Source organism: Manacus candei, unplaced genomic scaffold (genome assembly GCF_025592945.1).
Source record: "Manacus candei isolate 608988 ecotype Guabito, Panama unplaced genomic scaffold, ASM2559294v1 h1tg000099l, whole genome shotgun sequence".
Classification (NCBI taxonomy): Eukaryota; Metazoa; Chordata; class Aves; order Passeriformes; family Pipridae; genus Manacus; species Manacus candei.
In genome coordinates this window covers 388,886-404,364 of record NW_026138147.1, presented here as the reverse complement: position 1 = coordinate 404,364, position 15,479 = coordinate 388,886, and the positions used below count along the sequence as shown (strand labels likewise).

Below are 15,479 nucleotides of genomic sequence, written 5' to 3'. Positions count from 1 at the left end.
TGCTTTCTGTAGCTCAATTAAATATGGCTTCAGCTTTGAAAAGAGGGCCACAGGTTTCATCCTAAGGCCACAGTGCCCTGAGCCATCAGGAAGTCAAGGGGTTGCCCTGGACTGTTCTGGGCTGCTCACTGCCAGAGATTTGCTCCTGCAGCAAGAACAGGACCCCCAGGCAGGTGAGGCCCATCTTGTCTCCCCTTTCCCTGCCCGGGGTGCAACAGGCTGTGCCCCAACACACACTGTGTCCTGCCTGAGCCAGGCCCAGGAGCACCATCTGGGGCTCAGCAGGCCCACTGGGGTGTCTGTGCCCCAGCTGACTCCTTCCCTTCCCAGCACCAGCTCTTCAGGGAGAGCTGTTCTGCACAGGCCCCTGTGCTCAGAGACACCTGCAGTGCTCATGGAGCTGGGTCTCCTTGTGGATCTTCAACAGGAAGACAAGGTTGGGATCACATGTGCCCCAAGACGGCCCCAGGAGTGGGGAGTGGGAGAAGGGGAGTGGGGAAAGGGAGAGAGACGCTGACAGGACTGCAAGGGGGGAACCTTAACAAGGATCAGGGGATCAGAGAACTCACAGCACACACTCTCTGCAGAGATGAGGGAGACAAGTGTGGCCATGACCACCTGCAGGGAACACTTCAGCAGGGAGCTGTTTCAGGGTCAGGCAGCACAAAAGCTGTGCCCCATGTCAGGGCCACCCAAAAATAAATCCCGAGTGGAGCAGCTGCAGAGAGTCCCCCAGGACTGAGGAGGCCCCAGAGACACCCGAAAACCCCCGGAATTGCCCCAAAACCACCAGGCCGCTGCTCCAGGGGGGTGCCAGAAACACCCCCGAGCACCCCAAAAACGGAGTAAAGCCCCCCAAACCCCTTCCAAAACCCCCCCCAAACCCCTTCCAAAACCCCCCAAGTGCCGCCCCCCGATAGCCAACGAACCCCCCGTGACCCACGGACACCCCGGGAATGGCCATGGGGGTTTGGGTTTTATTCCAAATGTGCACTTTGGGGGGATTTTGGGGTGGGAGAGGGGGGGAATTGGGGGTCCCGAAGCCCCTCAGATCTCCAGGAGATCGTCCAGGATCTCTGGGGCGGGAGGGGGGGTCAGGGATCATCACCTGTCCCAGCCCACCCCAATCCCAGTCCTGCACTTGCTTCCCAAACCTGTCCGACCCCAAACCTGTCCCGGGTGGGACCACCATGGCCAGGGTGCTCCCGAGTTTCTGGGCCAGCTCTCCCTGTCCCAGCCCCACTCCTGTCCCAGCCCCACCCTTGTCCCATCCCTGTCCCCTCCCCACACACGGTGTCGGAGGTGGTGCCCATTTTCTTGGTCAGCTCCCCCATCCCACACCAGTCCCTGTCCCTGTCCCTGTCCCCTCCCCATGGACAATATCTGGGGTGGTCCCGAGTTTCTTGGCCAGCCCCCCCTGTCCCAGCCCCACCCCTGTCCCTGTCCCCTCCCCACGTACTTGCCCAGCTCCCCCAACCCCACAGGTGTCCCAACCCTGTCCCACCCCAGTCCCTGTCCCCTACCAACGGACGATATCCGGGCTTGTCCCCAGTTTCTTGGCCAGCTCCTCCTGTCCCTGTCCCTGACCTGTCCCTGTCCCCTCCCCACGGACGATGTCCAGGGTTGTCCTGATTTTCTTGGTCAGCTCCCCCATCCCACACCAGTCCCTGTCCCTGTCCCCTCCCCATGGACAATATCTGGGGTGGTCCCGATTTTCTTGGCCAGCTCCCCCATCCCACACCAGTCCCTGTCCCACCCCTGTCCCTGCCTCTGTCCCTGTCCCATCCCCACATACGATGTCCAGGGTGGTCCCAATTTTCTTGGTCAGCTCCCCCTGTCCCAGCCCCACCCCTGTCCCTGTCCCCTCCCCACGTCCTTGCCCAGCTCCCCCATCCCCACAGGTGTCCCAGCCCTGTCCCACCCCAGTCCCTGTCCCCTACCCACGGACGATATGCGGGGTGGTCCCGATTTTCTTGCCCAGCTCTCCCATCCCCACAGGTGTCCCAGTCCCAGTCCCTGTCCCTGTCCCTTCCCCACAGACGATATCTGGTGTTGTCCCGAGTTTCTTGCCCAGCTCTCCCATCCCACACCAGTCCCTGTCCCTGTCCCTGTCCCTGTCCCTGTCCCCTCCTCACATATGATGTCCGGGGTGTTCCCGAGTTTCTGGGCCAGCTCCCCCTGTCCCAGCCCCACCCCTGTCCCTGTCCCTGTCCCTGCCCTGTCCCTGTCCCCTCCCCACGCACGATGTCCGGGGTGGTCCCGATTTTCTGGGCCAGCTCCCCTCTCTCCATGGCGCTCAGGGACAGGAACCTGCCCAGGAACTCCCCGTCCAGGACGTTCCTGACGGCGTTTTGGAGCTGCTGGTGGCAGAGCTGTTGCAGTCTGGTCAGGAGTGGTGGTCGCAGTCCAGCTGAGGGGGGTGGTCTCAGTCCGGTTGAGAGCGGGGAGCTGCAGTCCTCTCCTGGATCCCACCAGTGGTGGAAAGGTCCCGAAACTCCAGGTTTATATATTCTCCAGGTCAGGCAGGAATGGTCAGTCCTCCCCTCAGAGCGGGGAATTCCATAAAAGGATGATCAGTCCTCCCCTCAGAGCGGGGAATTCCATAAAAGGATGATCAGTCCTCCCCTCAGAGCGGGGAATTCCATAAAAGGATCATCAGTCCTCCCCTCAGAGCAGGGAATTCCATAAAAGGATGATCAGTCCTCCCCTCAGAGCGGGGAATTCCATAAAAGGGTATGAGGCTGCTCAGTCCATAAAAGGGTAGGGGGGTGCTCAGGAACATCCCCCTCCCCACCTCCCAGGCCTCTCCTGACAACAGTTTTTGGGGAAATGGCCTGGAAGGCCATGGAATGCACAGTTTTGGGCTGCACCCACCCGGGGATGAATCGGTCCCAGCTGTTCTAACCAGGACACCCAGCCTCCCAAATTCGGGGTGGGGGGGTTCGGGTTTGATCCTTCTCCCCCAAAAACTTTTCAGCTTGGGACCCTCAACCCCCAACCCCCCAAATCCCCCCCAAACCAGGTGCTGTGCTTGTTCTCGCAGTGCAGGATGAGCCCCCCAGAACCCCCAGACGCCCCAAATCCCCCCCTACTCAACCAGGTGCTGTGTTTGTTCTCCCAGGTGCAGGATGGGGGTCCCCAATCCCACCCCAGCCCCCCAAAACCCCAACCTGGGGGGTCCCACGAGCAGAGCCAGGACCACACTGGGCTTCCTCTCGGGATAAAGGGAGGGAAAAAACCCCAGGATCTCCTTCCAGAGGGGCCCCCCCAGCCCCAGTGTCCCCCCCAGGCCCCTCCTGTGCAGACAAAGAGGTGTCAAACCCCTCTGCCTTTACTTTTAATACAAATTTACTCAGGACCATCCTGTGCCTTTTCTTTTAATTTAAATTGACTCAGGACCCTTCTCTGCATTTCAGTTTAATTTTAATTTACTCAGGACCATCCTCTGCCTTTACTTTTAATTTTAATTTACTCAGGACCATCCTCTGCCTTTACTTTTTTTAAATTTACTCAAGACCCTCCTCTGCATTTCAGTTTAATTTTAATTTACTCAGGACCATCCTGTGCCTTTACTTTTAATTTTAATTTACTCAGGACCCTCCTGTGCATTTCTGTTTAATTTAAATTTACTCAGGACCCTCCTGTGCATTTTATTTTAATTTAAATTCACTCAGGACGCTCCTGTTCCCACCCCCCGTGCAGACAAAGAGGTGTCAAACCCCCCGGAGGGTGTGAGGAGCAAAGAGCTTTATTTAAAAATAAGTTTATGTACAATGTGTGTGTGAGGGGGGGGACACACGGACACATTCACGAGCAGGGGGCCGGGGGGGGCAGGACCCCCCGTTCAACACTGAGGGGAGCACTGTAGGAATCTGAAACCGCCCCAAATTACCCCAAAAATTCACCCCAAACATACACCAGAAAATAAAACGTGAGTGGAGCAGCTGCAGAGAGTCCTCCGGGCCTGAGGGGGGCGCTGCAGGAACCCCAAATCGCCTCAAATTACCCCAAAAATTCACCCCAAAAACACGCCCCAAAAACAACCCCCGATTGGAGCAGCTGCAGAGAGTCCTCCGGGCCTGAGGGGGGCGCTGTAGGAACCCCAAAACCACCCGAAATTACCCCAAAAATTCACCGAAAAATACACCCAAAAATAAACCCTGAGTGGAGCAACTTCAGAGAGTCCTCCGGGCCTGAGGGGGGCGCTGCAGGAACCTGAAACCGCCCCAAATGACCCCAAAAATTCACCCCAAAAATTCAGTAAATCTCTGGGGCGGGAGGGGGGGTCAGGGATCATCACCTGCCCCAGCCCACCCCCAATCCCAGTCCTACACTTGCTTTCCAAACCTGTCTGACCCCAAACCTGTCCCGGGTGGGACCACCATGGCCAGGGTGCTCCCGAGTTTCTGGGCCAGCTCCCCCTGTCCCAGCCCCACCCCTGTCCCTGCCCTGTCCCTGTCCCCTCCCCACATACGATATCCAGGGTTGTCCCAATTTTCTTGGCCAGCTCCCCCTGTCCCAGCCCCACCCCTGTCCCTGTCCCCTCCCCACGTCCTTGCCCAGCTCCCCCATCCCCACAGGTGTCCCAGCCCTGTCCCACCCCAGTCCCTGTCCCCGACCCACGGACGGTGTCCGGGGTTGTCCCGATTTTCTTGCCCAGCTCTCCCATCCCCACAGGTGTCCCAGTCCCAGTCCCTGTCCCTGTCCCCTACCCACAGACGATATCCGGGGTTGTCCCGAGTTTCTTGCCCAGCTCTCCCATCCCACACCAGTCCCTGTCCCTGTCCCTGTCCCCTCCTCACATATGATGCCCGGGGTGTTCCCGAGTTTCTGGGCCAGCTCCCCCTGTTCCAGCCCCACCCCTGTCCCTGTCCCTGTCCCAGCCCTGTCCCTGTCCCCTCCCCACGCACGATGTCCGGGGTGGTCCCGATTTTCTTGGCCAGCTCCCCTCTCTCCATGGCGCTCAGGGACAGGAACCTGCCCAGGAACTCCCCGTCCAGGACGTTCCTGACGGCGTTTTGGAGCTGTTGTTGGCAGAGCTGTTGCAGTCTGGTCAGGAGTGGTGGTCGCAGTCCAGCTGAGGGGGGTGGTCTCAGTCCGGTTGAGAGCGGGGAGCTGCAGTCCTCTCCTGGATCCCACCAGTGGTGGAAAGGTCCCGAAACTCCAGGTTTATATATTCTCCAGGTCAGGCAGGAATGGTCAGTCCTCCCCTCAGAGCGGGGAATTCCATAAAAGGATGATCAGTCCTCCCCTCAGAGCGGGGAATTCCATAAACGGATGATCAGTCCTCAAAAATAAACTGCGATTGGAGCATTTGCAGAGTCTTCCAGGCCTGAGGGGGGCGCTGCAGGAACCCAAACTTGTCCCAAATGACCCCAAAAATTCACCCCCAAAATACACCCCAAAAATAAAATATGAGTGGAGCAGCTGCAGAGAGTCCTCCGGGCCTGAGGGGGGCACTGCAGGAACCACAAATTACCCCAAAAATTCAGCCAAAATCCCAGACTCCCCAAATCCCCCCTCCCCAAACCAGGTGCTGTGTTTGTTCTCCCAGGTACAGGATGAGCCCCCCCAGAACCCCCAGACTCCCAAATCCCCCCTCCCCAAACCAGGTGATGTGTTTGTTCTCCCAGGTGCAAGATGAGCCCCCCAGAGCCCCCAGACCCCAAAAATCCCCCCTCCCCTACACCTCGAACCAGGTGCTGTGTTTGTTCTCCCAGGTGCAGGATGGGGGTCCCCAATCCCACCCCAGACCCCCCAAATCCCCCCTCCCCAAACCAGATGATGTGCTTGTTCTCCCAGGTACAGGATGGGGGTCCCCAGAGCCCCCAGACCCCCCAAATCCCCCCCTACTCAACCAGGTGATGTGTTTGTTCTCCCAGTGCAGGATGGGGGTCCCCAATCCCACCCCAAAACCCCCAGACCCCTGAATCCCCAATCCCACCCAACCAGGTGCTGTGTTTGTTCTCCCAATGCAGGATGAGGGTCCCCAATCCCACCCCAGAGCCCCCAAATCCCCCCCTCCTCCCCAAACCAGGTGCTGTATTTGTCACCCCACACCCCCCTGACTCCCGCTGCCCCCCAAGGAAGCCCCCCCAGAGGCCCCTGCCCAGCCCCTGGCTCGGGGATATCCCGGGAAAAGGAGCCCAGGGAGCGGAGCAGGACCGGGAAGGGGATCCCAACCCGAAGGAGAAGCCCAGAAATGGGGGGACGAGGAGAAGGGGGAACGGGGGCACCCCCAGCACCGGGCAGGGCCAGCTTGGGGGGTCCCATCAGCAGAGCCAGGACCACACTGGGTTTCCCCTAGGGATAAAGGGGGGGGGGAAAAAACCCGGGATCTCCTTCCAGAGGGGCCCCCCCCAGCCCCAGTGTCCCCCCCAGGCCCCTCCTGTGCAGATAAAGAGGTGTCAAACCCCCCGTCCTTGACTTCTCTTTCAAATTTACTCAGGACCATCATGTGCATTTACTTTTAATTTAAGTTTACTCAGGACCATCCTCTGCCTTTAATTTTAATTCAAATTTACTCAAATTACCCCAAAAATTCACCCCAAAAATACACTTAATAATACATCCAAAAATAAACCCTGATTGGAGCAGCTGCAGAGACTCCTCCAGGCCTGAGGGGGGCGCTGCAGAAACCCAAAACTGCCCCAAATTACCCCAAAAATTCACCCCAAAAATACACCCCAAAAATAAATCCTGAGTGCAGTAGCTGCAGAGAGTCCTCCAGGCCTGAGGGGGGCGCAGCAGGAACCCGAAACAGCCCGAATTACCCCAAAAATACACTGAAAAATAAATCCCGAGTGGATCAGCTGCAGAGAGTCCTCCGGGTCTGAGGGGGGCGCTGTAGGAACCCCAAAACAACCCGAAATTACCCCAAAAATTCACCCCAAAAATACACCCTAAAATAAACCCTGATTGGAGCAGCTGCAGAGTCCTCCAGGTCTGAGTGGGGCGCTGCAGGAACCCCAAAACAACCCGAAATTACCCCAAAATCTCACCCCAAAAATAAATCCCAAATGGAGCAGCTGCAGTGAGTCCTCCGGGCCTGAGGGGGGCGCTGCAGGAACCCCAAATCGCCACCAATTACCCCAAAAATTCACCCCCAAAATAACCCCCAATTGGAGCAGATGCAGAGAGTCCTCCGGGCCTGAGGGGGGCGCTGCAGGAAACCGAAATTGCCCCAAATTACCCCAAAAAGGGGGTCCCGAAACTCCAGGTTTATATATTCTCCAGTTCAGGCAGGAATGGTCAGTCCTCCCCTCAGAGCGGGGGAATTCCATAAAAGGATGATCAGTCCTCAAAAAATAAATCCCGAGTGGAGCAGCTGCAGAGTCTTCCAGGCCTGAGGGGGACGCTGCAGGAACCCAAACTCGTCCCAAATGACCGCAAAAATTCACCCCCAAAATACACCCCAAAAATAACCTCTATTGGAGCAGCGGCAGAGAGTCCTCCAGGCCTGATGGGGGCTCTGCAGGAACCCCAAATCGCCTAAAATTACCCCAAAAATTCACCCCAAAAATACACCCAAAAATAAACCGCGAGTGGAGCAGCTGCAGAGAGACCTCCGGGCCTGAGGGGGGCGCTGCAGGAACCCGAAACCGCCCCAAATGACCCCAAAAATTCACCCCAAAAATTCAGTCAATCTCTGGGGCAGGAGGAGGGGGGGCAGGGATCATCACCTGCCCCAGCCCACCCCCAATCCCAGTCCTACATTCGCTTCCCAAACCTGTCCGACCCCAAACCTGTCCGACCCCAAACCTGTCCCGGGTGGGACCACCATGGCCAGGGTGCTCCCGAGTTTCTGGGCCAGCTCCCCCTGTCCCAGCCCCACCCCTGTCCCATCCCTGTCCCCTCCCCACAGACGGTGTCAGAGGTGGTGCCCATTTTCTTGCCCAGCTCCCCCATCCCACACCAGTCCCTGTCCCTGTCCCCTCCCCATGGACAATACCTGGGGTTGTCCCGATTTTCTTGGTCAGCTCCCCCATCCCACACCAGTCCCTGTCCCACCCCCGTCCCCTCCCTGTCCCCTCCCCACATCCAATGTCGGGGGTTGTCCCGATTTTCTTGCCCAGCTCCCCCTGTCCCTGTCCCTGTCCCCTCCCCACATACGATATCTGGTGTGGTCCCGATTTTCTTGCCCAGCTCCCCCTGTCCCAGCCCCACCCCTGTCCCTGTCCCCTCCCCACATCCTTGCCCAGCTCCCCCATCCCCACAGGTGTCCCAGCCCTGTCCCACCCCAGTCCCTGTCCCCTACCCACGGACGATATGCGGGGTGGTCCCGATTTTCTTGCCCAGCTCTCCAAACCCCACAGGTGTCCCAGTCCCTGTCCCTGTCCCTTCCCCACAGACGATATCTGGTGTTGTCCCGAGTTTCTTGCCCAGCTCTCCCATCCCACACCAGTCCCTGTCCCTGTCCCTGTCCCCTCCTCACATATGATGTCCGGGGTGTTCCCGAGTTTCTGGGCCAGCTCCCCCTGTCCCAGCCCCACCCCTGTCCCTGTCCCTGTCCCTGCCCTGTCCCTGTCCCCTCCCCACGCACGATGTCCGGGGTGGTCCCGATTTTCTTGGCCAGCTCCCCTCTCTCCATGGCGCTCAGGTACAGGAACCTGCCCAGGAACTCCCCGTCCAGGACGTTCCTGACGGCGTTTTGGAGCTGCTGGGGGCAGAGCTGTTGCAGTCTGGTCAGGAGTGGTGGTCGCAGTCCAGCTGAGGGGGGTGGTCTCAGTCCGGTTGAGAGCGGGGAGCTGCAGTCCTCTCCTGGATCCCACCAGTGGTGGAAAGGTCCCGAAACTCCAGGTTTATATATTCTCCAGGTCAGGCAGGAATGGTCAGTGATTCCCTCAGAGCGGGGAATTCCATAAAAGGATGATCAGTCCTCCCCTCAGAGCAGGGAATTCCATAAAAGGATGATCAGTCCCTCCCCTCAGAGCGGGGAATTCCATAAAAGGATGATCAGTCCTCCCCTCAGAGCGGGGAATTCCATAAAAGGATGATCAATCCTCAAAAATAAACCGTGATTGGAGCAGCTGCAGAGAGTCCTCCGGGCCTGAGGGGGCGATGCAGGAACCCAAACTCATCCCAAATTACCCCAAAAATTCACCCCCAAAATTCACCGCAAAAATAAAATGTGAGTGGAGCAGCTGCAGAGAGTCCTCCGGGCCTGAGGAGCTGTGCAGGACGAGCTCTCAGAGTGGTTTGCCTGTAGAGCAGCTTTGGTGTTCAGAGAGATGGAAATCTGCTTGGGAGTGGCCCTGCTCACCTAGTTCCTTGTTCAGGTCTTCTCTGAGCAGCTGAATATCCTGCTTTGTTGATGTCAGCCCTTCCTGGAAATCTTCATGCATAGCTTTCATTTCTTTGCAGAGCTGCACAAGGGTCTCCTCCATCACAGATCCCTGAGCCTTTGGGGGATTTTCCTATCTATGGGGTGGGCACAGGACTAGAGAAGAGGAGGCAGTTGAGAAGATCTGGGGGGGCAGCCAAGAGAGACAGGAGGCTGTGAACTGCCAAGCCTTTGCCTCCCCTGGGGTTTGCTGGAATAAGGGCTGAGCCCTGCTGCTCCCCTATGATCCACCCCAAGGCCTTTGCTGGGCTTTGTGAGAGCCAGGGACGAGCCTGCCTGGTGTGAATTTAGGAGGAGAATAACATTGATGACCCAGCCGAGTCTCGGCTGTGCCTCAGTCGTGCTCACCCCAAGTCAAGGACCTTTCAGTTGCCCATGATCTGCCCGGGAGGAGCTGCACAAGAAACCAGGAGGGAGCACGGCCAGGACAGGTGACCTGAATGGGCCAGAGGGATATTCCAGAGCCCAGAACGTCATGCCCAGTACATGAACTGGGGGAGTTGACTGGGAGGTGCCTCCCGGGGATGGGCTGGGCATCGGTCAGTGGGTGCTGAGCAGTTCCCTTGTGCATCACTGGTTTTTCATGGCATTTATCCCTCTCAGTACTTTTCTTTTTCATTCCCGTTATTGCTGTTACTATTGTTATTATTACTGTTATTATATTTTACTTTATTTCAATTATTAAACTGTTCTTATCTCAGCCCACCAGTTTTACCTCCTCCTGATTCTCCTCTCCCATCACAGGGGTGGGGATGATGGGAGGGAGCAGCTCTGTGCTCCTTAGTTGTTGGATGGGCTTAAACCACAGCAGTCCTTTTTGGTGCCCAATGTGTGCTCCACCAGCACTCAGGCACAGCCTTCCAAACCATTCCACAGTGCCATGAAAACCCCTCACTCCCAGAGCTCCTACCTCCCACCCAGCTCTTGGGCTGCTCCAGAGTATTTGGTCACAGAAGCTGCTGTGACCAAGGACACCCTCTGCCAGGAGCTGCCCTGCCGAGGCTCCCCGGGCATGTCACGGCCCAGGACCTTCACCTGGAGAAGAGAAAAATGGGAAGAGCTGCAGGAAAACCACGAAGCTCCAGAGCTGAGAGCTCAAAGGGCTGGGCAGGGTCTTCTCCTGCCCCCACCCCCTTAGAGATGAGCTCCAAAATCCAGGCCCTGGTGTGGGAAACTCCCCTATGGTGCTCCAGAGGAGACTTGGGAGTGGGAAGAGGAGGGTTGGTGTGTGATACTGGGAGCACTGGGGGGAGCCAGAGAGCCATACTGGGAGCACTGGGGGGGAAATGAGAGCGCTGGGGGGGACCAGTGAGCGATACTGGGAGCTCTGGGGCTGCACTGGAATTTTTAGCCCCTGAATCCCATGATCTGATGGCAAACAGGCCATGTGGCTTAAGTTAGGGGGATTCAAGGCTCTGGAACATTAATTTTGGGAGCTGTAAGGCTCAGAAAGACAAATTTGGGGAGCTCTGGGGCTCAGAAAGAATGATTTAGGGGGCTTTGGGGCTGAGAAACTGATTTGAGGGACTTTGGGGCTCTGGAACACTGATTTCAGGAGCTTCTGTGCCTAAAAAGCCCTTATTGAGGGATCCTTTAAGCTCAGAATCAGCAATGTAGGGAGTATTTAGGTTCAGAAACCCCCATTTAGAAACATTTTTTGGTCCAGAACACCAATTTAGGGAGCTTTGGAGCTGAGAAACACTCTTTTGGGAGATTCTGGGCTCAGGAATATCCATTCAAAGAATTTTTGGGCTTCCAAAAAAACTTGTTTAGAGAGGGTCTTGTTCAGGAACCCTGATTTAGGAAGCTTTGGGCCTGGGAAACACACATTTAGGGAGCTTTTAGGGTCAGAGCCAGTGATTTAACGAGCTTTTGCTGTTCAAAGCATTGATTTTGGGAGCATCTGGACCAGAAGGACCAATTCAGGGAGCTTTGGGGCTCCCAAACCCCCTCTATTGGGTTCATGTGGCCAGGTTTTGGTAGCGGGGGGGCTCCAGGGGTGGGTTCTGTGAGCAGCTGCCAGAAGCTTCCCCATGTCCGGCACCGCCAATTCCAGTGGCTCCATCTGTGGTGCAGAAGGAATTAGAGCCAGAGGAGAGCAGAGTGAGAACAGAGGAACAGCTCTGCAGACCCCCAGGGCAGTGCAGAAGGAGGGGCAGGAGGTGCTCCAGGCACCAGGGCTGAGATTCCCCTGCAGCCCAAGGAGGAGCCCACGCCAGAGCAGGGGATGCCCCAAAAGGAGGATGTGGTCCTGTGGGAAGCCTGTGTTGGAGCAGAGTCCCTGCAGGGGCCTGGGGGTCCCTGGAGAGAGGAGCCCACGCTGGAAGAGGTTTTCCTGGAAAGACCTGTGGCCCTGTGGGGTGATGCCAAATTTTGCCCCAAAGAAGGCGCAGAGGAACTGCTCAGAGACAGAGTTTTCAGTCTATAAGCAGGAGGTATTTATTTTTCACGGCCGGGAAGCAGCCAGGTCGCCCTGGGCAAACTGCTTCAACTCGAGAAACACACAATCCGACTTTTATACACCTTTTACTAAGCAATTACATCATATATTATGAATATTCATTACATTGCAACATCTGCTTTTAATATTCATAACAGGTGGAGTTGAGGCGGAGTTATAGGCGTGGTCCTTAATTTTGGGGAGAACTTCGGTGGGAGTTCCGGTCTTTCTTCATCATGAACCTCATGTCCTTTTCATCATCATCCTCCTAAACTTTTGAACCTTTCCTAATTTGGGTAGCTTCCTTATGAATTTGGCAGGGAGTTTTGGTATTTGGCACTAATACCTAATTTCTTGGCTTGTCCCTCTCTTTATCTCTTTGGTTTCCTCTCCATATGCCTTTTTTGTGTGCTAGCATTTTCTGTTCATGTTTATGTTCTTCTGTGTCAGGGTGTCCTGTACCTCAGTGAATTTATTGTCTCCGCTTTCCTAATACTGAATTCTATGTGCTTTGCTAAAGCTTGCATCTATATTTTGTGCTTAACTCTTTATATTGCTTAAATTCGCTTTTCAGGTGTTACCTGGCTTCATTTCCCCCCTTTTCTCAGAACTTACGAATTCCTTCGTCAAGTTCTAATCCTAAAGGGCGCTGATATGCTTTTATCATTGCCCAAATCATTTGGGTTCTCTTGACCATGGACCTCAACTTACACCACAGGCATATGTTCATGAGGGTTAACAAGAACATGCCTATAGCTATAATCAATATGGGGTGTACCAGGTAGTGAAAGACTTGAGTTGCTGTTGGAGAGTACCCTGTGAAAATGTCCCACCAGTGATGTTGACCTACTTGTGCAACTTTCGTCAAGATATTCTTTATACCCTTTGAATTATGCTCGACTTGCCACAACATGCGTTGGGTCGTTTGATTCACTCTTTGAACTAACTTTCTTACTTCAGGATGCACAAGCATTTCTTTGAGAAACTTAGTATCCATGCCTATCTGTAGTTTGGGTACCTCATGATACAAGGTGTAATCAGCTTCGATTAACTGTTGTGTGGTTATGGGTGCGGTATAGTTAAAGTCACAACCTACAATTTTTGTGAAGTTACATATACAAAAGTTAGCATCACTATTCAAACGGGCTCAACTTCTCCTTTGATCGAGGTTTGACCCTCAATCTAATCAGAGCAATAGGCAGAGCTTGATACCATTGTAAGTTGGTTTCTTGACATATTTTAGCAATTTGTTGTTTGATAAGATGATTCATCTTTTCTACTTGCCCACTAGCTTGTGGCCTGTAGGGCGTATGTAATTGCCATTTAATCTGCAATGCTTTGCTTATTGCTCTCACAACTTTTGCACAGAAATGCGAACCTCTGTCTGAGGATATACTCCTTGGTATCCCAAACCGCGGTATAATTTCGTTTAACAAAACTTTAGTTACTTCTCTCTCTTTGTTTGTTCTACAGGGAAACGCTTCAGGCCACCCAGAAAAGGTATCAGTTAGTACCAATAAGTACCTATACCCCCCTTTTCTTGGGAGTTCAGAGAAATCAATTTGCCATATTTCACCTGGGAATTTGCCTCGATTTATTGCTCCTTGATGTACCTTGGTCCCTGTATTTGGATTATTCTTCAGGCATCGTTCGCATTGGGTTGTAACTTGTTTTACAGTAGTGAATAATTTTGGCCCTGCTATTCTAGTTTGCAAATACTGATAAAGCGGGTCTAAGCTCCAATGCGTTTTCTCATGTTCTGTTTTTACAAATTGCCACATTAATTTCTCTGGTATTATTAATTGTCCTGTTTCTAATTGACCCCATCCATTGTCTAATAATTTGCCTTTGTTCTTTTGAATCCACCTATGATCTGAGTCCTGATAATTTGGTTGGAAGTTGGTATCTAGCTCTTCTGGTATTAGAGCTGTTATAACCACTTCCTCGGTTCTTGCCGCAGCTAATTTAGCTTCTGCGTCAGCTTTCCTATTTCCTATCTCTGGAACAGTGTTACCTTTTAGGTGTCCTTTACAATGCATTATGGCCACTTGTGCTGGGAGTTGGACTGCTTCTAACAATCGTAGAATTTCTTCTGCGTGTTTGACTGTTTTCCCTTGGGCGGTTAGCAGTCCCCTTTCTTTCCAAATTGCTCCATGAGCGTGTACAACAGAGAAGGCATACTTAGAGTCTGTCCAGATGTTAATTCGTATGCCTTCTGCCAATTCCAGAGCTCGGGTAAGAGCTATTAATTCCGCCTTTTGGGCTGAGGTCCCTGCAGGTAAAGGATTTGATTCGATTACCTCTTCCGTTGTGGTTACTGCATAGCCCGCCATCCTTACTCCTTGCTTCACGAAGCTACTGCCGTCCGAGAACCAGTTGTCTACATCTTCAAATGGCTCTTCTTTGAGATCCGGGTGACTGGAGTAGACTGCTTCGATGTTTTCCAGGCAGTCATGCTCAATTGGTTCTGCTGACATTCTTCCTTCTAGAAATGAGGCTGGATTCACAACGTTAGTTACTTGAATGGTTATGTCGTCTGACTCAGCTAGGATTGCTTGGTACTTTAAGAATCTGGAAGGTGACAACCAATGGCCACCCTTCTGTTCTAGTACTGCGGACACAGTGTGGGACACTAACACAGTCATTTTCTGGCCCATCGTAAGTTTTCTGGCCTCTTCTATGTTTATGATCACTGTGACCACTGCTTTCAGACAGCTGGGCCACCCTTTGCTCACTTCATCCAGTTGTTTGGAGAAATAAGCCATGGCTCTTTTGTGTGGTCCCAATTGTTGTGCCAAGACTCCTAAAGCCATTCCTTGCCGTTCATGAGAGAACAGCTAAAATGATTTTGTTACATCGGGCAGGCCCAAGGCTGGGGTTTTTATGAGTTCTTGTTTCAGTCTCTTAAAAGCTCCCTCTGCTTCGGGAGTCCAGACTAGGACACTCTTAGACTCTTTCAACAAATCATATAGTGGTTTAGCGAGTATCCCGTATTGATAAATCCATAAACGGCACCAACCTGTCATCCCTAGAAAGGCTCGTAGATCTCTCGCTATTTCAGGTTTAGGCATTTGGCAGATGGCTTCTTTTCTTGTTGTTCCTAGGGATCGTTGTCCTCTGGAAATTTCATATCCCAGGTACACCACTTTTTCTTGCGCCAACTGCACTTTCTGTTGAGAGACTCGATATCCACTTAAACTCAAGAAATTCAACAGAGAAATAGGCCATTTAACACACTCTTCTTCTGATTCAGTTGCTATTAATAGATCATCTACGTATTGCAGAAGAGTGCCATCCCCCTGTGGCCTTTCACTGTTTTTGTAGCCTTGAGGTAACACTGTCCAGGTTAATTGGGTCTTTCTCCCTTTACTCACAAATTCCCATTCAAAGGCAAAAATCTTTTGGCTTTCTGGGGCTAAGGGAAGGCAAAAGAATGCATCTTTTAGATCTAACACTGTGAACCAAATTAAATTGTCCTTTAGCTTGGTCAGGAGGGTATAAGGGTTTGCCACCACTGGGTGTAGAGTTTTTGTTATTGCATTTACAGCTCTCAAATCTTGGACCAATCTATAGGTTCCACCAGGTTTCTTAATTGGTAAGATTGGTGTATTATAATCTGATTCACATTCCACTAATAGTCCTAATTCCAGGAATTTCCCAATTATGGGTTCGACCCCTTTCCTGTCTTCTAATCTC

At 53.5% G+C, this 15,479-nt stretch overlaps 2 protein-coding genes across 2 annotated transcripts in view; both read right to left on the bottom strand.

The window, feature by feature from the left end:
* Positions 1 to 14,964, bottom strand: part of LOC127461277 (uncharacterized) — a 107,631-nt gene extending 92,667 nt beyond the window's left edge. The window contains exon 1 of the mRNA XM_051768946.1: positions 12,365 to 14,964. Within this exon, the coding sequence (XP_051624906.1) occupies positions 12,917 to 14,596 (1,680 nt within the window). The 5' untranslated portion in view covers positions 14,597 to 14,964 and the 3' untranslated portion in view covers positions 12,365 to 12,916. The remainder of the gene's footprint in view (positions 1 to 12,364) is intronic.
* Positions 1 to 15,479, bottom strand: part of LOC127461278 (uncharacterized) — a 129,636-nt gene that overhangs the window by 101,142 nt on the left and 13,015 nt on the right. The gene's annotated exons all lie outside the window — the stretch shown is intronic.